This window comes from Dromiciops gliroides, chromosome 2, assembly GCF_019393635.1.
Source record: "Dromiciops gliroides isolate mDroGli1 chromosome 2, mDroGli1.pri, whole genome shotgun sequence".
Lineage (NCBI taxonomy): Eukaryota > Metazoa > Chordata > Mammalia > Microbiotheria > Microbiotheriidae > Dromiciops > Dromiciops gliroides.
Window position 1 is genome coordinate 228,268,213 of NC_057862.1, and position 24,573 is coordinate 228,292,785.

At 35.9% G+C, this 24,573-nt stretch overlaps 1 protein-coding gene and 1 non-coding gene across 4 annotated transcripts in view; both read left to right on the forward strand.

Annotated features, from left to right (window-relative positions):
* The window catches only part of GTF2A1 (general transcription factor IIA subunit 1), a 42,340-nt gene extending 19,800 nt beyond the window's left edge, over positions 1 to 22,540 (forward strand). The window contains exons 4-9 of one of the 3 annotated variants that reach the window (XM_043984533.1): positions 1,867 to 1,928; positions 4,492 to 4,576; positions 6,897 to 7,030; positions 12,788 to 13,108; positions 13,751 to 13,840; positions 19,207 to 22,540. In XM_043984533.1, the coding sequence (XP_043840468.1) occupies positions 1,867 to 1,928; positions 4,492 to 4,576; positions 6,897 to 7,030; positions 12,788 to 13,108; positions 13,751 to 13,840; positions 19,207 to 19,314 (800 nt within the window). In that variant the 3' untranslated portion in view covers positions 19,315 to 22,540. Of the gene's footprint in view, positions 1 to 1,863; positions 1,929 to 4,491; positions 4,577 to 6,896; positions 7,031 to 12,787; positions 13,109 to 13,750; positions 13,841 to 19,206 lie in introns of all 3 variants that reach the window. The other 2 variants (XM_043984531.1, XM_043984534.1) reach the window with 2 other exon arrangements.
* LOC122745114 lies at positions 854 to 998 on the forward strand. The gene has a single exon (XR_006355402.1). It is a non-coding gene; the product is annotated as a small nucleolar RNA SNORA79 (small nucleolar RNA).
* Positions 22,541 to 24,573: the final 2,033 nt, after the last annotated feature.

A 24,573-nucleotide genomic window follows, 5' to 3' on the forward strand; every position in this document is an offset into this window, starting at 1 on the left:
ATTATTTTTTTTTGTGTGTGGGGCAATGGGGGTTACAGTGACTTGCCCAGGGTCACACAGCTAGTAAGTGTCAAGTGTCTGAGGCCGGATTTGAACTCAGGTACTCCTGAATCCAGGGCCGGTGCTCTATCCAGTGCGCCACCTAGCCACCCCCTGGGCTGGGCTGAACTTTAATACCAAGAAATATCTTAGTTAACTTTATGCCCTCCATTTATGTTTTCAGTATTCACAGCATTTCTTCTTAGTCTTTTTTTTGTCAATGGTGAGTTTTATTGTGCTAAACTATCTGTATATATTTATTTGACTAACCACAAAAATTCTAAATATTCACACATTTATAGACAGGTGTCCTTATTTTCCCAATCCAGATAGTAAGGCATGTGTTCATCCTAAGTCATTAAACCCCGAAGAAGAGTGATGACTTTTATCAGTTTTAGGTAACGATTTAGATCACAGCACCTGTGCTTCTTTAGTCTATCAGTTCCTGAATTGCTGTCACTGAAAAAAAATATGCACCTGGTGACCCATCTTTTGGTGATGAATCTGACCCCATTTGGTTAGGCTGGTTGGCCTTCAAGCAGCAGTTTAGCTTGGGTTATTATGCTTCCATAGGTTTACTTCCATTCCAAATGAAGTTCTAGAGTAGGCTTCAGTGGAGTGTAAATAAATGTCATTTAATGTAATAGGTATGCTTTAAAATGATTAAGTATGGAGAAAATCCATCTATTCATTTGGAGAATTTAGTTATGGTGTTAGTTATCTTTATATAACTGTTATAGGGAAAGGGAATTTCTTTTCCTAAAACTAGTAATTTTGTTTGATAAACTTGAAGATAATTTTCTCCTTTCTGGCTTGATGACTGTTCCTCCTACTGCCTAGAGCTCTGGCATTAGGATTTTATGTCATCATACATTAAAATTTGACTTTCTTCACTCAGAGAATATTTGGGATAAATGAGTTATCCTTTTCTTCTCTGAAATTTGCGGAGTCAAACACTAAACATATTATGCACTTTTACCACAGGATACTGGTTAGGAGTCAGTGGTAAATTTGAAGCTAGATGTTCTTGATGGTTGACAAGGATATATTGCTAATGTATAATGATACTTAACTTTGGGCAATAATTTTTGAAAATACGTTTTTATTGATGTCTTTTTACATCACCAAAGTTTCCCCCATTATCCCTTTCTCCATATAACTAATATTTTTTTAAAGAAAAAATCAGAGGAACTAATTGATACATCTAAAAAGTATGAAAATATACACAGTGTTCAGTACTTGGACCTCTTAACTCCTCGGAGGGGGCAGAGGGTTGAAGTGTTTTCTCATATCTCTTCTTTTGAGCCATGCTTGTTCTTTATAATTTTGTAGCATTCACTTTTGGAGTGAGTTAGTATTTGTGTGTTCTTTCCATTTATATTGTTAAAGACATTGTGTATATTGTTTTATTGGCTCTTACTTCACTCTACTTGGCTTCTTGTGTATTCATCACATTCAGCATTTCTTAAAGCACAATGAATAGTCCATTCATGGACCATGCTGTGTTTAGGCATTTCCCAATGTATCTGAGGCCAGATTTGAACTCAGGTACTCCTGAATCCAGGGCTGGTGCTTTATCCACTGCACCACCAAGCCGACCCCTTTTATATGTTTTTTAAACATAGTTTTGAGTAAGTGGGAAAATTACCAGTTTTCATAGTATTGTTTTATCTACTCAATACACACACGTGTGTGTGTATTAGTACTGTAATTGCTATTTTGAAATAATGAAATATTTTTAATATCTTTTAAATTCCCAACTTTTATAAATTTGTTAATTATTTACATATCAGTTCTTAAAACATTTGATTTTTATGTTTTCAGCAGCACCACCTCAAGTTATTGTGCCAGAGTCTAAGTTGTTACAACATATGAATCCGTCAAGTATGGTAAGATGAACAATTTAACACTTTAATTAGTTGTACCTTGACTTCATTCTAAATAGGATTTTTATCACATGGTGATATAAATTAGTAAGAGAAAACAAAATAAACCCAAAAGATAACAATTAATGATTGGTTACAAATAGATTATTTTGTTTTTTAGATTTAGCAATGGAAAAAAAAAATGACTGTACAGAAGTTGAGTTTTGAATTATATAATTTCTTGGCAAAACATCATAAAATCTGACTCTTCATGGGAGGCAAGAACTATTTTAGAATTTGATTTTTTTTTTTTTTTCATGTCTGTTGGGACAAGTAATCTGGTTAAATTAACCCCAGAGAAAGCATGGTGTTAATTCTTATGTCATCTAAAAGGGGGGGGATGGGGGGGATTGTGTATATCTCCTTTGTCCCTAACTTAAGTTTATAAATATGCACTAAATTTTAGGAAACCATCAATAATTTTTGCACTTAGTAGCTGCAGGTATGCTTGGCTTTTTTTAAATTTTTTTTTTTTAGTGAGGCAGTTGGGGTTAAGTGACTTGCCCAGGGTCACACAGCTAGTAAGTGTTAAGTGTCTGAGGCCGGATTTGAACTTGGGTATTCCTGACTCCAGGGCCGGTGCTCTATCCACTGCGCCATCTAGCTGCTCATGATTGGCTTTTTTTCATATTTGGAAGTAGATCTTTTATATGAATTCTGCTTTCTAGCTAGCCTCACTAGCTGTTCTTCATTGCATCTATCATTGTTTTCAGACTATAGCATTTTAGAAGGGTGTTTATAGTGTTTAAGTGAGATGAATGGTAGGTAGGAAAGCGGTATAATATGTGTATATTTATACACAGTGCATACACAAATACCCTTTATATAGTATACTTTTGATTACTGCTTCCTCTCCCTTTCATATGTGAGCTCCTTTGAGAATAAAGATTGTGGTTTTGCCTTTTTTGCATCTCCTCTGCTTAGTGTGTCTGGCACTTATAAGTGCTTACTATATGCTTGTTGACTGGATTGTTAACATACTATTGGCTAAAACCTAAAGAACCACTTATTAGATTTCTAATTTTTTAATGTATTTTTCTTCTTGAGAAAAAGATTATTTCTTAATATTTTGTGATACAGATCTCAGTGACAATATTTCTAAGATTCATGACCTTTCCTTTAGTGTTTATGATAAAATTAATTTAGGCACTCCTTGAGTTATAAACACATGTCTTGGGCAGCTAGGTGGTGCGGTGGATAAAGCACTGGCCTTGGCTTCAGGAGGACCTGAGTTCAAATCTAGCCTGAGGCACTTGACACTTAACTAGCTGTGTGACCCTGGGCAAGTCACTTAACCCTCCTTGCCCTGCAAAAAGAAAAAAACAACAACACTGTTAAGGGTTAAAATTCTAGCTCGTTTGTCTAAAATATCTAATGAGTGGTCGCCAATAAATTATAAGCTTTAGCAAGAGTTAGACTTTTAAGCATTTATTAAGGAGAATAAGAATTTGGTAAAGAGAGAGAGAAAGGCCTAGATTCCTATCTATTAAAGGGAGAGCACATTTCTAGCTCCCTTCTCCACCAGAGTCCAGAGGAAAGAGCCCGAGAGAGAGCGCCAGTCTCTTCCTTCCTCCTCCCACTAGCCCGCGTCACTTCCTGACGCCCGGTCTTGCCCTCAAAGACCTTCGCTTCATGGGCAGAACTCTTCTACAGTAAGTCTCCAGCAGGTGGCGTCATTCCAATTGTTACAACACAAAACCAAAATAAAACACCTGTCTTATTCTTGTAAATCAAAGACCCAACTACCTATTTTCTTTGTAGATCATGCTCTTTTTGATAGCAACCAGGTTGTTTTGTTGTATTCCATAGTGCTAACTACTAACTACTTGTAGTTTACCTTGATTGTGCTGCATGCATCTCTCCTCAGTCATTTGCTTTTCACAGCTCAGTTAAATTTACCAAGACAATCATTCCCAAATGTACATAATTTCCTTTTTTAACTTTTTTTGTGTTATGAACTCCCTTTGTCAGTGGACTTTTTTCAGAAATGCATATAATTACAAGAAACTGATTATATTGACATACAGGTACTAAAATCTTTTTAAAATATTTGCTGAACCAAGGTGAGCTATAACTACTGTTCTAGCCTTTTGTCCTTTCTCCTTCCCCTTTCCATCCTTTTGGTTGTAAGTGAATGAAAGGGTATTAGCACCTATACCCAGGAAAGGGAAATCTAGATGTGTGTGGGGTTTTTTTTGGTTTTTTGTGTGTTTTTTTTGTTGAGGCAATTGGGGTTAAGTTACTTGCCCAGGGTCACACAGCTAGTAAGTGTTAAGTGTCTGAGGTCAGATTTGAACTCAGGTCCTCCTGACTCCAGAGTCAGTGCTCTATCCACTGTGCCACCTAGCTGTCCCTTTGCCTATCATTCTCAAAATAAACTTGCTTTTCTTCCAGAAATAATCTTCCAGATATATTTAACTTTGTCCGTTTTCTCCCATTTTTATTTCTTGTTTGGAACGGATTTTTCTTTTGTTGGTTCAGTATTTACAATTTGAGACCTGATTTTATTTTTACCTCCTCCCCCCAGAGTGCTGCTGCCACTGCTGCTACCTTGGCACTGCCTGCTGGCGTTACTCCTGTTCAGCAGATAATAACTAATTCAGGTAATTCAGGTAATTCAAAATGATAGGCCTATTTGACATCTCAAAAATTACACCTACTCTTGATTGATGAATTTATGTTTTTGTATAATTAGGAGAATAAGAATAATTGTGAGCTTTTAGTGTCTATTTTGTGCTTTCACTGTAACATTTCATTATTTCTCAATATGAACTCTGTTCATGGAAATAACAGAGAAGAATGTATACAGTAGTATTGAGTACTAAGAGCTGAACACTTAGTTGTTTAGATCTTAATGTTTTACTTTGTTTTATATATGTAATTCATAGTCTACCATGTTCAGTATTATTACTTATTATTTACCTTGCTTAAATAGTGTGAAAGGGAAAACTGTTTATTTAATCAGTGTAAGAGACAATTTATATAAATATGCATATGTAAAATTACATGTGTATATATTTCTAAGCATTGGAAGCATCTCCTAGAAATTAAAATTCTTTCTAACCCAGGTTAAGGCCTTCTTGCATTTTGCCTGGCATATAGTCAGCTCGATGGCACAGCAAATTAAATACTGGATCTGGAGTCAGGAAGACCAGAGTTCAAGTCATTTAATAATAATCTCCTTGTTCAGTATACTCATTCATAAAATGAAGATAATAATTGTATATACCCCTTCCAGGGGTGTTGTGAGGAACAAATGAGATAATATTTGTAAAGTGCTTTGCAAACCCTGAAGTGCTATATAAATGACAGCTATTGTTATTATATTAATATTATACATAAGAAGCTATTAATAAATACTTGTTGCTTGATTTTTTAGTATTTAAGAAACAGACTTTTTAATCAAGGTAAGGCAAAGTACAAAGTATAGGATAGGGTTTTTAATTTGGTCAAATAGAATAATAATCTTTGATATTTAAAGGTATGTCCTTGCAGATGACATCTTCTTCAAAACTAATGGCACATTTAGGGTGTAACAAAAGGATCATATTCTTTGCTGCTTTGCTTTAAGGAAAAAACACTGATAGTTTAGTATGCCATTCAAGAGGCAGCATAGAGTAGACATCATCTGTCAGAAAAACCTGGGTTCAAATCCGACCTCTGGTACATATAGTACTGACTATGTGAAGTCATTTAACCTCACACACCAGACAAATCAGTAAGACTATGAGATACAGAATAGCTGCCAAATCTACTCTAGTCAGAGGAGATTCCTTGTCAGGAATTCCTGAGCAATGGAATCACCAGTCTGCTAAAATAAATATAACCTCATGTGTTTATGTAATGCACAGGTCTGTTTGTAAAGTTCTTTAAGTTTTCTCTTGTAAGCATTTTCAATAGTCTTGCCATTTTGATTTTGCTGTTAATTTACTTTGTTTAGGAAGAAGGACTCACTTAGTTATCATCCTGTTAGGCTACTAGGATTTCATTTTGAATTAAGAAGTCATTCCACTCAGCCCTCTGGTAGTCTGTTTCATGCATTTGAAAAGATAAGTCTGAGACTAGATTGAGAAGCTTTTCAACCTCTGTTCTAATGTAATACAAGTAGGATCATAGGATTTTAGAGCAGGGGGTTCATAAAATAAGAGTTTTACAAAGAAAACCAATTATATTGAAATGCAGTTTTCATATATCTATATCCACATCTATACATGAAATACATATGCATATGGATATAGAATATATACCTTTGTATATGCATGTGTATGTACATGCATATATACATAAAATGGCATTTCAAGTAATTGGTTATAATTGTATATATCATATATATACATTGTATATACACATGTAATTATATATACATTGTATATATGAACACACACATACATGCATACATTTTAAAGTTCAAAGACGCTAGGTTAAGAACCCTGATTTAGACATCACCTAGTCCAGCTTCCTCAATTTTCAGATGAGGAAACTGAGGCTTGTAGGAGTTCAGTGACAAATAGCAGAGGTAGGATTTTAAAGTCCAGTTTCCTCCTTACTCTAGATTGTTTCTTAACAACTAACTAGTAGAATCAGATGCTTATGTATTTCAGTCAGCAGTTTGGATCCTGTAATCAAATTGCACACACTCTTAATAAAAGTCCTGTTGGAGGGCAGCAAAAAAGATGAAAACAATAGAAAGTGTAGTGTTTAAAGCATCACTTTAACTGGAATTTGGTATTTGGACAAAAGTAGAGAAGGGAAAAAATATAAGAGAAGAGTGTGAAAAGGCATATTAAGTATAGATGATAGCACTGAATTCAATTTTTAGGCATATTATTGGCTAGTATGTTCTGAGAGCTTTTCAGTAAAGTTCAACTTGTGACATGCTATAGAAATCATTACTTAAAAGGTAACTTGCATAATTTTTTGTTGTTGTTATAGGTCAGATTCTACAGGTAGTCAGGACTGCCAGTGGTGCCCAGTACATTCTTCAACCACAGCAGTCAGTGGTTTTGCAGCAGCAGGTTATACCACAGATGCAGCCTGGGGGAGTACAAGCTCCTGTTATACAACAGGTAAAAGAATCTTTAATAATAAGGAATATTGTGTATGTATGTAGCACCTACAGGTGGTGTTAATTTTCACTGGTATCAGAATTTAAAGATTATCTCAGCCACCCAACCTCATTTGACATATAAAAATACTGTGGCCTGTTCTGCCAGAGACCTTGCCTAAGTAAAACTAGGTAGTTGTAGCAGAGGCGGGACTAGCTTGCCAGGTGTTCAGAAATCCTTTCCCATGGTCTGTCTAGTATTTCTCCATCAAAGGTATTAAATGAAAGGGTGGGATCCTCAGTGGCAGAAAGGAAACTGAGAGCCTCATGACTTTCTTTTTTTTCTTCAGATTAAAATTTCAGCTTCTGTAGAAAAAGATTACTTTTCATAAAGAAAACTGGTACTTGTAACTTGACATGAAAATCTTCCTGTCTACTGAAACACACTGAAAGTCTTGTTTCAGAAACACTTAATATTCAATTCAAATAAATATTAACTGCCATCTCTGTTCAGGGGATTGTGCTAGGTGTTGTGAATACAAAGATAAAGAATGTGAGAGGGGGCAGCTAGGTGGTGCAATGGATAGAGCACCAGCTCTGGATTCAGGAGGACCTGAGTACAAATTCGGCCTCAGACACTTGACACTTATTAGCTGTGTTACTCTGGGCAAGTCACTTAACCCTTATTGCCCCCTCAAAAAAAAAAAAAGAATGTTGGAGAAAGAAGAAATGGACGTAAATACTTGGAAAAGATTAAACATTGGTGTGTGAGGTTCATAGAGGAAGAAATCACTACTAATTGAGATCTTGGAAAATTTCAGAGAAGGTAGTCCCTGAGTTGATCCTTTAATATAGAAGAAGATTCACATGATGAGAAGGTTAAGAGAGTCTGGTCCAGGTATATGGGCAAATGTCCATAAAAGTGAGAAGGCATGCCAGAATTGGAAATAATTCAGTTTGAGTAGAGTTGTACTAGAACCTGTATTAGGAAAAGAACTTGATAATATATTGGCCAGATGAACTGCTTCCATTTTCAAATTGTTCTTTTCCTGTGGCTCGAAGTACCCTTGCTTTTGAAGTACCTTGGTTTCTTCAAATTGTATGATCTCATTACTTCTTGCCTAGATTATTGCAGTGAATGGTTGGTTTCTGTAATGTGTCTAAAATTCTAGCTATACTCTCTAAAAATCTAATGAGTGGTTGCCAATAAATTAGAAGTTTTAGCAAGAGTTTAGACTTTTAAGCATTTATTAAGGAGCATAAGAATTTGGTGAAGAGAGAGAAAGAGGCCTAGCTGCCTACAGCTTTCTACCTCAGGGAGCCAGCATTTCTAGCTCCACTCCCCACGAGAGAGCCTCACCCCTTCTCCACAAGCCTCCTGTCTAAACCGGAAACATCAAATGTCACTTCCTGATGCCAAGGAACTGACCTTCCAAGCCACATGGCTTGCCCTCAGACACCTCCTCATGGTGGAGCTTTCTTACAGTATCTCTCCAGCAGGGGGTGTCACTCCAATTGTCACAGTAGCAAACACCCAATTGGTCTCCCTGCTTCAAGTCTTCTCACCACTCTAGTCCAGCCTACTGTCCATCCTACTGCCACCATTGCTGCCAAAGTAGTTTTCCTCAAGCTCAGACTTCTGGCTCCCTTCATTATCTAAATCCACTGGCTTCCTATTGCCTCTAGGATACATTATAAACCCTTCAGTTTTACTTTTAAAGCCTTACACAATATGAATATGGCTCCAACCTATTATTCTATCTTCATTGGGCATTACTCCCCCTCCTCTCTCTTCCTCACATACAGCACACCATCTCCTCTCTCCATGTCTTTACACTGGTCATCCCCTATGCCTGTATTGCACTTAATTCCAGCTAATAACAAGCATGTTTTATCATTTCAAGGTTTTGACTTTGCTAATTTCAAATTATTTACAACTTCATCTGCTTGAATTACTTGTTATAATTTGTCATATTTCTTTCTTCTGCATTTTTTTGTTTGGTTTTGTAAAACAAGTTAAAACTACAAGTTTTTAGATCATAGGTTATCGATAGAATTGTGAAATATTTGTACAATTATGCTCAACAGTGATCTGTTAAAGCTAGTATTTTTTCTAGTCCTGTAGTGTTAAAATATCTTCTCTATTGAAGATGTGAATGAAGTATGCATGTACATAGACGGTTGATTTGATTTGGGGGCTGTTTATTTTGTTTTTAAAAAACTCTTCAAGACATAGCTCAAGTACTATCTTCATGAAATGTTTCCTCATCTCCCTCAATTGCTAGTGCCCTCCCTTTCCCAAAGTACCTTATATTTAATTGCTTACTATATATTTGTATTTATTTGCTTCAAATTTGTCCTCTATAGGTACTTTTCATCCTTCCCATTAGAATATAAACTTACACACACACACACACCCTTTTAATTCATTGAGGGAAACTACCTCACAAAGAAAGTGCTTTTTTCCACTCTGCCCACTGGTCAGTTGCTTAATAAAAGGAGACAAATCTTATTTGCTAAAAATAAGTGATTTTAAATTTCACAACAGTGGTATGAAGAATGATTTGGAGAAGGGAGACAATGGCACAGAAAAACCAGTCAGGAAGCTATTTCTTAGAAAGTGAAAAAAGAAGTGAAAAAAGGAGCCATGTAGATAAGAGAAGAATGGGTTCTACTGTATTCAGCAGTTGATAGATTTGGCAAATGACAAATGAATCAAAAGGCTTACAGAGTCAATGATGACTTCAAGTTTCATGCTTTGGTGACTAGAAGAATAGTGGTGTAATTAAAGGAAAGAATGCATTAGTGTCAGTCATGAGGACACTCTAGTAGAACTAATTCTGTGCTGTGTAATATTTTTTTTATCAGTTATATGGATGAAAGTATCAGATGGCATGTTCATCAAATTTGTAGGTTCATGAAGCTAGGAATGATAGTTAAAACATTGACTGAGATCATATCCAAAAAGATCTTACCAGGATGGAATAATGTGCTGAATTTAATATGATGAAAAATAATTAAGGATCATTGTAAAGTCTTTAACAGGTAGAGGTGTGTGTGTGTGTGTGTGTGTGTGTGTGTGTGTGTGTGTGTGTGTGTAGTAAATATAGGACAGGAGAAGGGCATCTAGAGGGTGCAGTGAATAGAGTGCCAGAGCTAGTAGAGTTAGGAAGACTCATCTTCTTAAGTTCAAATCAAGCCTTTGACACTTACTAGCTGTGTAACCCTGGGCAAGTCACTTAATCTTGTTTACCTCTCTTTCCTCATTTGTAAAATGAGCTGGAGAAGAAAATGTCAAGTGACTCCAGTATTTCTGCTAAGAAAACACCAAAAACGCCAAATAGCATCAAAAAGAGTTGTACGTGACTGAAAAATGACTGAACAAGAACAAAGGACAGGAGAAACCTAGTTTGAAAACATTTCATATGAAAGGCATACCAGGGATTTAGTGAACTGCAATCTTGGTTTGTTGAACAATGTGATGTGGTAGCTAGAAAAAGGAAACATATTTAGCCGCATGAATAAAATCATAACGTCCAAAGGAAGGGAGGTTGTTAAAGTCTCAGTGTCCTCTGCCATAGTCTTTGCATATATGGAATACTATGTTCTCTTTTAAGTATCACAATTAGGAATCAAAAAGTAGTTGGAAATCACAAAATCCACTCTATTTCCTTGGCAAGGTAGCTGCTTAGGGTCAGGTCCTGTCTCCATTTGAAGCTTTGAGTTAGGACTAGGAATTGAATCCAGAGTAGGGACTAAGCCCCATTCACTGCTGCAGTCTGTTGCTTTGGTCTATTTTGGGGCGGGGGTGGTGGGTTGGTCTTCCTTATCCCCGTGGCTTGCACAGTCATTCATCAGGAGGTCATTGGCTTTAGGCCTTGTCTCCTAAAGCAACCTAGACTAGAGTTAAAGCTAGGTTCAGGCCTATCTCCTGGGAATTGGCATAATTTCTTTGGTCAGTCACCTACTACGAGGTCTAGGATTTTTTTACATTTTGTCCCCGAAGAGTACCCAGATTCAAGTTAGCATTGGCCTCAGGCCCTGTTTCCTGGACCCTGGTACATTATTTTATGGGAAGAAGCATCTTGGTGGCATTTCTCTTTGGTTTTGGTGACTCTCTTTTTAATACAGCACTCTTCTTCATTAGTTGCTATCATTTGTGCCCAAGTCACTCACCAGAAGTGGGTCTTAGTCATATCTGAGAAATATTTGGAGTTTTCCCTATCTTGTTTAAATACATGTCCTGGGTGGTGAGTCAACTTCACTCTATTGTTGTGGGAATAGAGCTTGGCAAATTTGGGGCAGCAGATAAATATTTAGGAGTTGAATTTAAGAGTGCTTTTAGGTCAAAACTATGCAAGTAGATATGATCTTGGAAACATAGTTGGGGGGGGCGGGAAAGAAAGCTGAGAATAGGCATGGGAAATATCCATTTGGAACTAGGAAGAACAACCACTGAAGAAAACTGAGGACAATGTCATAGTTAAAATTGTTAAACGTGAGGTGATAGACGATAGGAAAGTTTGCTTAGGATAAAGGAGTTAGTATGTTTGTAAAAAGCGGGTAAAAAAAGCAGTAGAGAGGTAGAGATTCAAGAGGGAAAAAAATGGGAATGATAGACGGCACAACCTCCCAGAGAAGACCAGAAGAGATTAAAACATGAGTGCAATTGGCCAAAGTTACTTTTGCTAAGAAGGGGACAACATATCTAAAATATAACTCTATTTTTCCTCCCAAACCCGTCCTCCTCCTAGCTTGCTCATTTCTGCTTGAATGGACCACAATTCTTTCAGTCACCTAGGAGTCATTCTCAACTGCTCAGTCTCATTAGCCTAATCCATGTCGAGTCAGTTGCCAGGTTCGGTCAGTTCCATATCTTGTTCCCTTTTAGTCACACCACAACCATTTTAGTATAGGCCCTCATCATCCTGACTATTGAAATAGCCTCTTCCTGAATCCAGCTGCTTCCCTTTCAATCCATCTTCCACATTGCTGGCAAATAGATATTCCTAAAGTTCAGATCTGACCTTATCACTCCCATGTTCAAAAAACCTCTGTGGCTTCTCATTGTTTTACTAAGATATGAATCCCTCTTTTGCATTTCTAGTATTTAAAGCGCTTTATCATCTCCAGCCTATCTTTACCACATTACTTTCCCTCCTGTATTCTATCTAAATTCCAGCAAAACTGGTCCGCTTACTATTCCTTGTGTTTTAACTTGCCATTTCCTCCATCCATGCCTTGTGTTAGCTGTTGTCCCCTGTGCCTGGAATGCTCTCTTTTCCTCCCTCCTTCTACCTCTGGTAATAATCTGTGACTCTCTTCAGAGCTGAAGATACACTTCCGTCAAGGTGCCTTACACTAGTTGTTAATGTCCTCTCTGCCAAATAACTGTTGTGTTTATTTTGTATCTATTGAGTTTGTTTATCTGTGAATGAATCAATGCTTGATGGACTCCAAAGAGTAGAATGAGAGGAGAGGGGTGTTTTGTATGGTATGAAGGGAGGACAATAAGGTGGTTTCTGATTTGTGTTTCGAATCTTTCCTGTAAAGTAGGCTTAGTCATTCATTGAGATAAAAAGGGTTGAGGTAAGGTTGTGGGGCCATAGGAAAAGTACAGAGGAGGCTTGGGTCTTGGGAGTATGAAGAAATGATTTAAAAGATTTCTGTGTGGCATTGAGGAACCAACTGAGGTGAGCGTAAGTTTGTCGTAGATCAAGTTAGCATAGATGAAATAAATACAAATGAGACTTTAATATTCCATTTCCTTGTGTGTCAGGTTTTGGCTCCTATCCCTGGAGGGATACCACCACCAACAGGTGTCATCATACAACCTCAGCAGATCTTATTTACAGGAAACAAGACACAAGTCATACCTACCACAGTGGCAGCTCCTACTGCAGCACAAGCACAGATCACTGCAACTGGTCAGCAGCAACCACAGCAGCAACCTGCCCAGCCACAAGCTCCTTTGGTGCTACAAGTAGATGGGGCTGGGGACACTTCATCTGAAGAAGATGAAGATGAAGAGGAAGATTATGATGATGAAGAAGAAGACGATAAAGAGAAAGATGGAGGAGAAGATGGACAAGTTGAAGAGGTAAGTCTGGAGAAAATTTGGAAATGAAAAACTTGAGCACAGATTTTATATTTTTTATATAGCCTGTATATAACCTTATTGGGAAGGTCAATATTTAAGTGCTGATTACTTAGGGAGCAACTTTTATCTTAATATTATTGTTTTAAGTTTGTCATAGATCTGTGGGATTGAGATTGAACTAGTTAAGGTGAAGACATTTAATCTTTAGAGTTTGGGTGCTATTCAACAAATTTGCACAATGATTGAAGTATATAAAGTAAGATTTATGGCAGCTAAATCGTAACACTTATGCCTACAGGTGTAGTTAAAATATATCAATTTCAACTCTTGAATTCATAGAGTAAGTCTAAATATGTAACTCCTTTGATAGAGCAGACAATTGGTAATGCATTGTTTTACTAGGTTACTATAGATAAAACATTCAAAAAATGAAAAGAAACCCGAGAGAAACAAAAATATCTAGCATGCAAGAATTTTCCCTAGTTTGCCAGATTGCTGCTTTTGGCAATTAAAATCAGAAGTTGTAAATTATTTTACCATTATATTCATGTGTATACTTTCAGTTTCAGTTTGCTGAGTATTAGTAGGATTTGATGCTAGTAATATTGATTGATGATAAATTAATATAAGTATCTTTTCTAGGAACCCCTGAATAGTGAGGATGATGTGAGTGATGAAGAAGGACAGGAACTATTTGATACAGAGAATGTTGTTGTGTGCCAATATGATAAGGTAAGGAGTTTTACAAACTAGAGGTTGTTTGTACGGAAATTTCTCATCTTGCCTTCTTCCTACTACTAATGCTCACCCATTTGTTTTTAAGAGAATAAAAGTAAAAAGACCTATAGTTATTGCATTAATATAAACAGATAGTAATGAGGGCCTGTATAAGGCAAGGGAAATTTAGTAGAAGTACAAATTAAAGACTGAGTTAACTGGATAGAAGAGGAAGTATTATGTGTAAAGATATCCTCAGGTAATGGGAGATTGAGCAACCACTGTTGCTATAGATAAAAAATAGTAGTATATTGAAGAAGAAAGAAGATGACTTAAGTTTTGTTGCTAATTTTTAAGTTCTTACCAGACCTTCCAGGTGGAAATACCTTGGAGATAGTTAAAAATACAGGTCTGAATGATTTGGGAATTAATTTGCATACAAATGAAACCTTGGGAGTAGAAGGGATTTCTATAGTGGAGTGTGTGTAAAGGAAAAAGATAGTTGTTGGGGAGTACATTAATGGATCAAGAAAAGATTAAAGAGCCAGCATCCAAGATAGAAAAAGCACTGGAATGCTTCTTCTGTCCCTAAAGCTAATGGAGTAAGGATATACAGAAGGAGCTATCAATTGATTTAGATAGTATTGAGAGATCAACATGTATGAAGACTACAGAAGCCATTGAATGTTACTTTTGAAGTATTTTTTAATCTTTGCAAGTATGGTTTCAGAGTGATGAGGGTAGGAAGGTTTGAGAGAGAAATTTGGAGAGTGAGGAACTAGAGACAATAAATATTTATTTAGTGCATGTCATATACTAGGCACTGGGAAGCAATGATGGGAAAAATCAACAATATTTGGTGGAGTGGTAGGGTCAAGGGAAAGATGTTTAAGGATTAGGAACTATGTTTGTAGGCAAGTGAAAAGAAAGTAGTGGGGAAAGAGAAATATAAAGATAAGGTCCTTGAGGAAGTGAAAGGGAATGGATGGGATCCAGGGGAGCAGATGGGTGGTCATTAGCTTGATTGAGAAGTACCCCTAGCAAGAAGGCCATGTGGCCTAGGGGAAAGAGTGCTGGATTTCAAGTGGAGAAGTCCTAGATTCAGATCCCACCTTTGACATTTAGCAGCTCTGTGACCCATGGGCAGGTAATTCATCTTGCCAGTCTTTGTCTATCCACAAAATGGAAATAATAATGCCTACAGTACCTCTCTCATAGGGCTGTAATGAGGCTTACATGAGATACTGCATATAAAATAACTTGGCACACTTTAAAGTGACTTAGATGACTGCTCTGTGACCAGTAAAAAGGAAGAGATGATGGTAAGGGAACTGAGGAGGTGTGAGGACTATAGTAGAGGACTTAAAGAGGACTGTGAAAGCAGTCCTGGTCGTAGTTCTTCTCATTTCAAAGTACATGGTATTGTGAATTTCGGAATCAAAAACAAAACTCGAACTCACCTGCAGAATGGAAAAAGCATTGTCAGTTTGGTGTAATAAAGTATTAGATTTGAACTTAGAAGAAATAGGTTTGAATTCTAGTTCTGCTTACTACCCATCACTTAGACTTTATGAGTATAAAATAAAGGGGTTGGACTAGATCACTTTTGTAGTCCTATGTATTTTATTCTATGCAACTAAGAATATTATTCTTAGAAGGCATCCCTAGGTTTTGGGTTTTTTTGGTTTTGGGGTTTTTTTGTTGTTGGTTTTGCGGGGCAATGAGGGTTAAGTGGCTTGTCCAGGGTCACACAGCTAGCAAGTGTCAAGTGTTTGAGTCCAGATTTGAACTCAGGTCCTCCTGAATCCAGGGCCAGTGCTCTATCACTGTGCCACCTAGCTGCCCTTTTTTCTATGGGATTTTAAAAAAGACTTTCTTGACTTCATTTGTAATTAATGTCAAACATTTGGTTTGTGTAGGATATTAGTTGTAGAATACAATCTGCTCTGTTATGGTCTTGTCCCTTGCTTTTCTTGCCTTGTGTGTTATAGAAGTCAGTAAACCTGTACAACTGAAAAAGTTTAGAAGTCGTCTGGAGTAAACATCTCATTCCAGGCGTAGAAAGGTTGTGATTTTCCCTTAATCATATAGGTAGGTAATGATAGGACTAGGATCCATGCTTCTTAACACTTAATTCCAGTATACTTTTCAGATATTCAATGAATTACAGTAGGTCAAAAGTCTCTAATGTTTAGGTATATGACAATCATTTCAGTATATTTTGCTCTGCTTTAAGTTAATTAGTATTTTTACAAGTGTCAGTTACTATACCTGCAAATATCTGTATATGTGTCTATGCCTCCCCTCTCTTTGGCCATTTCACTGATTTTCCACCAGAGGGCACCCAAAAGAAGTAGATGATAAACCAAACTCTAATATTTAGATGTATGACAATCATTTCAGTATGTTTTGTTCTGCTTTATTTTAGGATACTTTCACCAGTGTCAGTTACTATGCCTGAAAATGTGTGTATATAATATATACATGCATATATACCTACAACTGGATTAGAAATTGACATGAGGGACAGCTAGGTGGCGCAGTGGATAGAGCACCAGCCCTGGAGTCAGGAGGACCTGAGTTCAAATCCATCCTCAGACACTTAACACTAGCTATGTGACTCTGAGCAAGTCACTTAACTCCAATTGCCTCACCAAAAAAAAAAAAATTGACATGAGAGGATATATTAATAGAGAATATCTATTTGAAAGACTGTTGTGTAGAAGGGAAATTAGTCTGAAATTCAAGGGCAGAATTCTAGGCCCAGTGAGTAGAAATGTCTAGGAGTTAGTTTCTTATAAGAACATTTATGTTTCAAAAAGGGAAGGAGCAATTTTCCATTGACTTTTTTTCACAACAGTGACATGTTGGAAGGGGATATTTTACAATGTTAATATAATTTTGACTTGGATTCAGAACAAAAAGATTTATTATTTTTTTAATTGTTTTGGTAATTTTGGGGGGGGTAGGGCAATGAGGGTTAAGTGACTTGCCCAGGATCACATAGCTAGTAAGTGTCTAGTTGTCTGAGGCCGGATTTGAACTCGGGTCCTTCTGAATTCAGGGCCGGTACCTTATCCACTGCGCCACTTAGCTGCCCCCCCCCCCAAAACATTTTTTTTTTTTAGGCTTGAAAAGGGTATCCTGTAAAGAGTCAGCTAGTTAGGAAGGTTGCTTGGAGTCATTTAAGTAGTGTGATGGCAACAAGGGGAATGGAATGAATAAAGGACATATTGAAAGAAAACTGAATAGAACTTGGTGACTTTTGGGGGTATGTGTGACATTTTTGAAGATGCAGAAGAAAGGTAAATGGTTTAGTAGAAAATCATAGGACTTAGAATTGGAAGGGAGCTTAAAGATCACTTAGTTCATTTCATGCATTTACAGTGGAGATGTTAGATAAGTAGCAAAAGTAGACACCAGGTTATTTGGCTCCAATCCATTCCTATTTTTCCTGTGATGCCTCTATAGTAGGAGTTCTGTGGTATGTGAACTGTAACTATTTCAGCATAATTTGTTTTCTTTGTAATCTTCTGTATTTTATTCTGTGCATTTAAGACTTTTTTGTGGGGCAATGGGGGGTTAAGTGACTTGCCCAGGGTCACACAGCTACTAAGTGTCAAGTGTCTGAGGATGGATTTGAACTCAGGTACTCCTGACTCCAGGGCCGGTGCTTTATCCACTGCGCCACCTAGTCGCCCTTAAGACATTATTATGAGAAAGAAGGAATGGGGAGAGTCCATAGGCTTCACCAGGTTGGCTATTAGGCAGTGACACATGCAAAAAAGTTAAGAACACTTGCTTTATCAGAACAGCACTAAACTTAGTCACAGGACCTGGCTCTCCTATTTAATAGATGTATGCTTGAGGGCTAATCATCTGACTTCTTTGAGCTTCCATTTCCATTTCTTTAAATGAAGGTTGTAGTGCCTCAGTGGGTTGTTGCAAAGAAATTGTGTTATAAACTTGAGTTAGAAGTGACTTGTTTTGGGGCAGCTAGGTGGCACAGTGGATAAAGCACCGACCCTGGATTCAGGAGAACCTGAGTTCAAATCCAACCTCAGATACTAGACACTTATTAGCTGTGTGACCCTGGGCAAGTCACTTACCCCTCATTGCCCCCTAAAAAACCAAACCAACAAACAAAACCAAACAAACAAAAAAAACGACTTGTTTTTATTTCTTGGGATTTTTAGGTTAGGCATAGTGACAATGAACTGAAGTAGCATAGGTAATGGGAGATCTGTTTAATTTTTAAAATTTCTACTTCCTGTTCTATCAAAAAATTTAATAAAAAGAAGTTAGAATTAAGTGGTTTTAGATTTTTCATTTCTTTTCCTTTTCTGTTGAATTATAGAAGATGAAGAAAAGTAAAGTGCCCTCTTTTATTTTTTAATCCTAATTATTCTTGAGTTAATTTGAAGGTAGCTGTAATTTGCAGGAATTTAATAAAATGCATCTAAATGAGACTGTTGAAGACTACCTAGTAGATAGAAACCTTATTTATTCTATATCCAGGTGAGAGACACACATACACCCCTTATTTCTGTGTGCAAGGTCATTTATGATAAAGCATTTGTAGGGATGAGATAATACTTTTGGTAGATTGCTTAAGGTTTAACCAATAAATTAAAAGCCTTAAGAACCATAATTGACTGTTTAAAAAGTTATTGTTGGCTTTTGTTTTTATACAACACTAACTTCTTTTTAACTGCCCCCCCTCTTGGCTTATGTTTAGTAGATTTGTGCCTGGAGGTTAATCACTTGACCTCTCTGAGCTTCATTTCTTTAAATTAGAGTGCCTCACAGGATTGTTGTAAAGAAAGCATGTTGTAACCTTTAAAGTAGTGAAACATTACTTGTATTTATTGTGGCTCCTGGGTTATTGTATAGTGAGGAACAGATTTAGCATAGATCGATTTAGTTTAATTGTTAAAATTTATACTTCTACTCCGTTAAAATTCTTATAAAAAGTCAGAACCAACTGGCTTTAGATTTGCTGCTTTTATTTTCCACTCTCATCATCTGGTAAAATAATCGGTCAGAACCCTCTCACCCCCCCACCCCTTCTTGTTTTAAAAAAAGAAAAAAAAGCATTAAGCAAAAAAACCAATCAAATACAATGGCCATGTTGGACAGCATATACGTAATTCTACCATTTTACATGCATGGTCTCATCCTCTAGCCCCCTCCCCGCACCCCACATATACATACATACTGAAAAGTGGAGAGATGTATTATCAGTTTTCTGGGGGCCTAGATTATTCATTACAATTCATCATGAATTTACTTTTCAAATGGACTATAGTATGTTATTTCTGAATTTTAAAAATCTAATTTCTTTCTACCCTTATTTTTATCTTTTTTTGTTGTTTGTTTAGATCCACAGAAGTAAAAACAAATGGAAGTTTCACCTCAAAGATGGAATTATGAATCTTAATGGAAGAGATTATGTATTTTCCAAAGCCATTGGAGATGCTGAATGGTGAAGAATTGCCTTTTTTTAAAAAATTAAAAAAAAACATCAACAACAAAAAAAAGGATTCTTAAAGCTGGACTGGTTGAAAACTTAGGACATATATTTCAACCAAAATTTACTTCTGCATGTCAGAACAGTATGGTAGAAGCAAAGCTACTGGAACAAAGATTGACCATGACAACGTAGACACTACTTCAGACTGGCAAGCCATGGAACTGTAGCACCTGGCGTTGTTTGGAGCTGAGTTTTTGTTAGGAATACCATAATTATCACTTCAGCATACAGGTACCTACAGCCAGTAATTAGCATGTAAGGCTTTGTTGCCATCTTTCTCCCTCTAACTTGTTAAATCAGAAATTATTTCTTGGAACAAATTGAAGGAACTCTTCCCTTTTGATAGACTGATTTGGAACTTCTTGTGTGTGGTCATTATATTGATTAAATTTGTGTGGGGGCTTTTTACAAAAGGGAAAGAATTATGGTATTGAATTAAAATTCTCTTGTATAAGGAAGATTTAAAATTCTATTTGATAGGTCTTAAGTAATTTTACTTGCCATTCATTGTCCCTCAGTGATATTCCTTCTATATCCCTACTCCTTCCTTTTCTCAGCATCTGTTTAATGGAGAAAAGAATATAATCAGTGATAATATCCATAGTATCATAGACTTAGAGCTGGAAGGGACCTTAGAGGTCATCTTACTAGAACCTCATTTTATAGATGCTGGAATCTGAACCCAAGTCCTTTGTTGGATTTGGACCCAATCTTGTTAAACTACGTTGCTTCCCAATTAAATTCATTTTTGGAGACCACATCTTTATTTAACCTAAAACTTTATATGTATCTTAATTAAGTTTTAAAAATCTGTTCAGTATAATTAAAAAAATATTTCATAGGAGTTGAGAGGAAATACAATGGTAAGTTTAATTTCCTTAAAGAGGGCCTGTCTCCCATTCCTCATCCTTTTCCTCCCTTTTAAAGCCAAATTGGCTCCTCAGGAATAGTTTTATTTCAAAGGGTACCATCTGATTGAAATTGTATATACCTGTGCAAATATATTGATTTATTCCTATAATTAGGCTGAAATTTGCCTTGGTGAACTTAATCTCCAAGCTTTTAGATATTCAGTGCATTTATTATAGATAACGGTGAGGACACTGATTTTACTAAACAACTTAGTTATTATAAACAAGTTTCTTATGCTTATTGGGAAAGAATAGCAAAACTCAGTAACAAAAATCTAATTGTCAAATTTAAGGTAACAAGTTTTTTTTTGACAAGTGACTTTTAGGTAAAACTTTTTTTCCTTACATATAAATAAATGTCCTCATTTACATGATGGCCCTACTTTTAAAACCAAGTGGTGGGCAACGTAAAACATCTACTCCAGTTTGTTCAGCAGGAAGAAAAGCAGTGGGGTTTGGGGCCAGATAGCAGTCGCAGTTCAGTGGCCTACCAGAGGCTCAGGAACAGTGTAGCTATAGCACTGTTTATTATATCAGCTATTTGGGAGAAGAACAGTTAATATCACTAGTAAACTAAGAGGGCATATTCTTGGTTCCTGTCCTTAAGGATAATTAAATAATTGTCATGGTTTTGGTTGACAAATTCCAAGTATATTTAACCTCCTGTATATTTATTAACTGCTTTTCTTTTCCCTCTCCCATTTTAGTCTTCCTTTTACTTGCCTCTCAATATGTTTGCAGCAGTAGCTTACATGAAAACCTTAAAGTATATTGCAAAGAAGAAAACTGTGATGAGCCATTATATGGTTTTTTTACACCACTTAGATCTCTAAAATTATCTACTCACCAGAGAGCCTAATCAAATTACTGCCCCTCTTGTCCTTGCTTATATGTTGTAAACCTCATTATAAAGTTGGTTTCCAGTCACATTAATAATAATTAAGTACTGTTTTGATGTAAAGATTTTGAGTATGATTTTTATTTTGATTTGTCTTAATTTAGGGATGTAATCTATTCTTTTTTTAGGAAAAAAAAGTTTGTTTTTAATTACCACTATGCTAAAAGCACATGCAATTTTTTTGGAGGTCATTTATACGCTGGGGTGGGGTGGGGGAAGCAGACTAGTTCTTACCTAACTTTTTTCTTTTGAATTGTCAGGTAGTAAAGCTGCCAAATAGTAGGTTTGTTTACCCAAAAAAGGAATTAATCATCTACCTGGAAAAGTTTAGCAATGCTGCACACAGTTGAACAAATGAAACCTTTTAGCTACTTAGCAATTTTTTACTACTGGAACCCATGTTACAATATACTTATTCTTTTTTATGTCTTGGGTCCTCTGTGGTAGACATATCTTTTTTGTTCATATAGCAGCATTATAAACTGGCCTGTCACTATACTATATTTTGTGATATGAATAACCACTGCTTTCAAAGTAATTTTTGGATTCTTTTGAAGCAGGTTAATAACCATTTGTATTTGCACCTGTGTCTTACATATTAATTATGGCATGCTTGGCAAATGAGGGATTTTGTTTTAATTACCTGTGAAGTTTTTTGAAAGCCAGTCAAACAAAATGACTTACCAAATTGTGCTCTTACATATTGCTACTTCAAGTGTTCCTTTTAAATCAAACTTTTCAATTTTATTTTGTAGCAATTTGCTGTAAGAATGTAGCTTGCTTACCTTTTATCGTACTTGAATTTTAATCATGGTTTTAAACATTGTAATTGAACAGACCATTTCATTAGGTTCCATAGAATTTGTCGTTCCTTTGAAGAGGACAAGGAATTCCCACTTTGAGTTTTAAAATTAATATAACTTGTTTATTTGAAGTAGAAAACATAGTTCAGTATTAATATTATGGAGGTGAGAGGTTTCAAAAGCGTTAAGTTTAGATTTGCACAGATGGTAACAGCACCTTTTAACCTGAAAAAACGGGGAAATATCTTTAACATTAATCATCAGCTCTAATGAACATTTGCATAGCAACTGGATAAAGTGTAGAAATTTGTGCCTTTCAGTATACAGATTCTTGGTTGGTGGTCATTTGAATAATCTGGGCCACTTGAATTCCTGAGAGCACGTTTAATTTTTGCGGAGTTCCAAATGTATCTTAACAAACTCTTAATGTGCAATTAATTTCTAAAATCAAATAAGTAAAATGTCTGCTATTGAGGGGAATAGACATATAAGGAACTTTATATTGGACTGTTATATTTTTAATGTTCAATTTTTGTTATTGCTAAGTAATTAAATTTCATCCTAATGTTACATCCATGTTGTCCCTTGCATTGAAATCATAGGCTACATTGACATAGTCCTCTACGTAATACATCATGATTTCAAAGTACATGGTGATTTTACAGTGTGTTTTTTGAGGAGCATAGTTCTAATATTCACTGTTAGAAAACAACATGAAAACATGATGTGTACATGTTTTCCTTTGCTAGAGTGTAAAATGAAAAATCAAGGTTTGGGCTTTTTCTTCTCTCTCTCTCTCTCTCTCTCTCTCTCTCTCTCTCTCTCTCTCTCTCTCTCTCTCTCTCTCTCGCCTTTTTTTAGGGGGGTTGGGGTGGGGGATGTGGATTCCCCTCAGTATTTTATGAATTACCCAATAGCAATAATATCACCATAAACTACTTCCATCGGGGAAATATTCATAATCCCAGTATAGGAAAACAGACAAATAGACTCCCATAGGAGTCCCCCTTTAAAAAATTAGTAATTTTTTCCACTCGAAAAAAGTTCCTTTATTTGCATATTGATTTCACACTGATTTTTTTTTATTGCTTAAGAGTCATTGTGCAATCTTAATTGACACTTTTATTGGCATTTTATTTTATTTTATTTTGGCAGAAGCCCCTTTTATCCCCTGCACCAATTTCAAATTAAGCTATTTCAGATTTTCAAATTCATTGGTTAAGTATAGGATTAAGACATACAGACACACATTTATTTAGTTTTGATTATTATCCCACTGTTATGTCAGGGAAGTGATATTTAAATTTATGTTTTTTTTTTTCATAAGGCTGTTCTCATTTACTTTTGGTCAATTGCTCTGGCTTTTAAAAATTATTTTGGCCTATACCTATTATGAGGAACAAAAGGAGCTTTTTATGGGAGGACTATTTTGGGTTATTTACATCTTTGGTCCAGTGTGTATCAGTGTACCAATGGACTACAATATTTTTTTGCTTGGGGAGGGGCTAATACCCTTTTTTGCTGTTCTGAGCTACAATTGTCAACTGCTGTTGTACATACTATTATGTGTACGGGGGTAAATATATTTATTATGTTTGTAAAAGTCATTCTGTACAATTACAGATCAAGGTTGCTCTTCTGTGATATACAGGATATTATGTTTCAAAGGCCATGCTTGGAATACAATTAGAGAACTTAGTATTTTGATGTACTAAGACCTATTTTAAGTTTAATATTTTGCCTTTGCAAAAACTTTAATTAAAGATGTTATTTAAAAAAAAACTAGTTTTTTTTTTAATTTTACTTGTTTAATAATAAATTTTATTTTGGCACAAAGGTTACTACATGAAGTTACATCCTTTGGTAAATTAGGCTAATACTTCAAATGATGGTAATCTAAGTGAACTGATTTATGATCAGAAAATGACATAAAACCTGATTTAATTAGTAAGAAAGAAGACCAATCTGAATAAGAACTCTGTTTACCAATATTGGATAGTTTTTAAGTGTCAGTAGTAATATTAATCTTTAAAAATGGAACCATACTTAATGTTCCATTTTTAAAGATCAATGGTTCCATTTTTAAAGATCAATATTACATAGAATCAGATTTAGAACTGAAAGAGGAACCTAGGAAGGGATCTAGCGCATTCCTCTTTTTTTCATAGAGGAATAAATTGAGTTCTAAAGAGGGAAAATGGTTTTGCCCATTGTTTCACAGACACGGACATTGGCAGAACTGGATTTGAAACAAGGTAGGAGCTTTTTAAAAAATAATAAATTTTATTCATATTTTTTATTTCTACATTTCCTGCTGTATTTTTTCCTTATTCCCTTCCAACAAATCATTACTTAAATTTTAAAAAAGGAAGGGAGGGGCAGCTAGGTGGCTCAGTGGATAGAGCACTGACCCTGGATTCAGGAGGACCTGAGTTCAAATCCGGCCTCAGACACTTAACAATTATTAGCTGTGTGACCCTAGGCAAGTCACTTAACCCCAATTGCCTCATCAAAAAAACAAAAACAAATTAAAAAGGAAGGGGAAAAAAGTCATTCAGACCCAACCAATGTATCAAATAATTCTGATGTTATATGTGGTATTC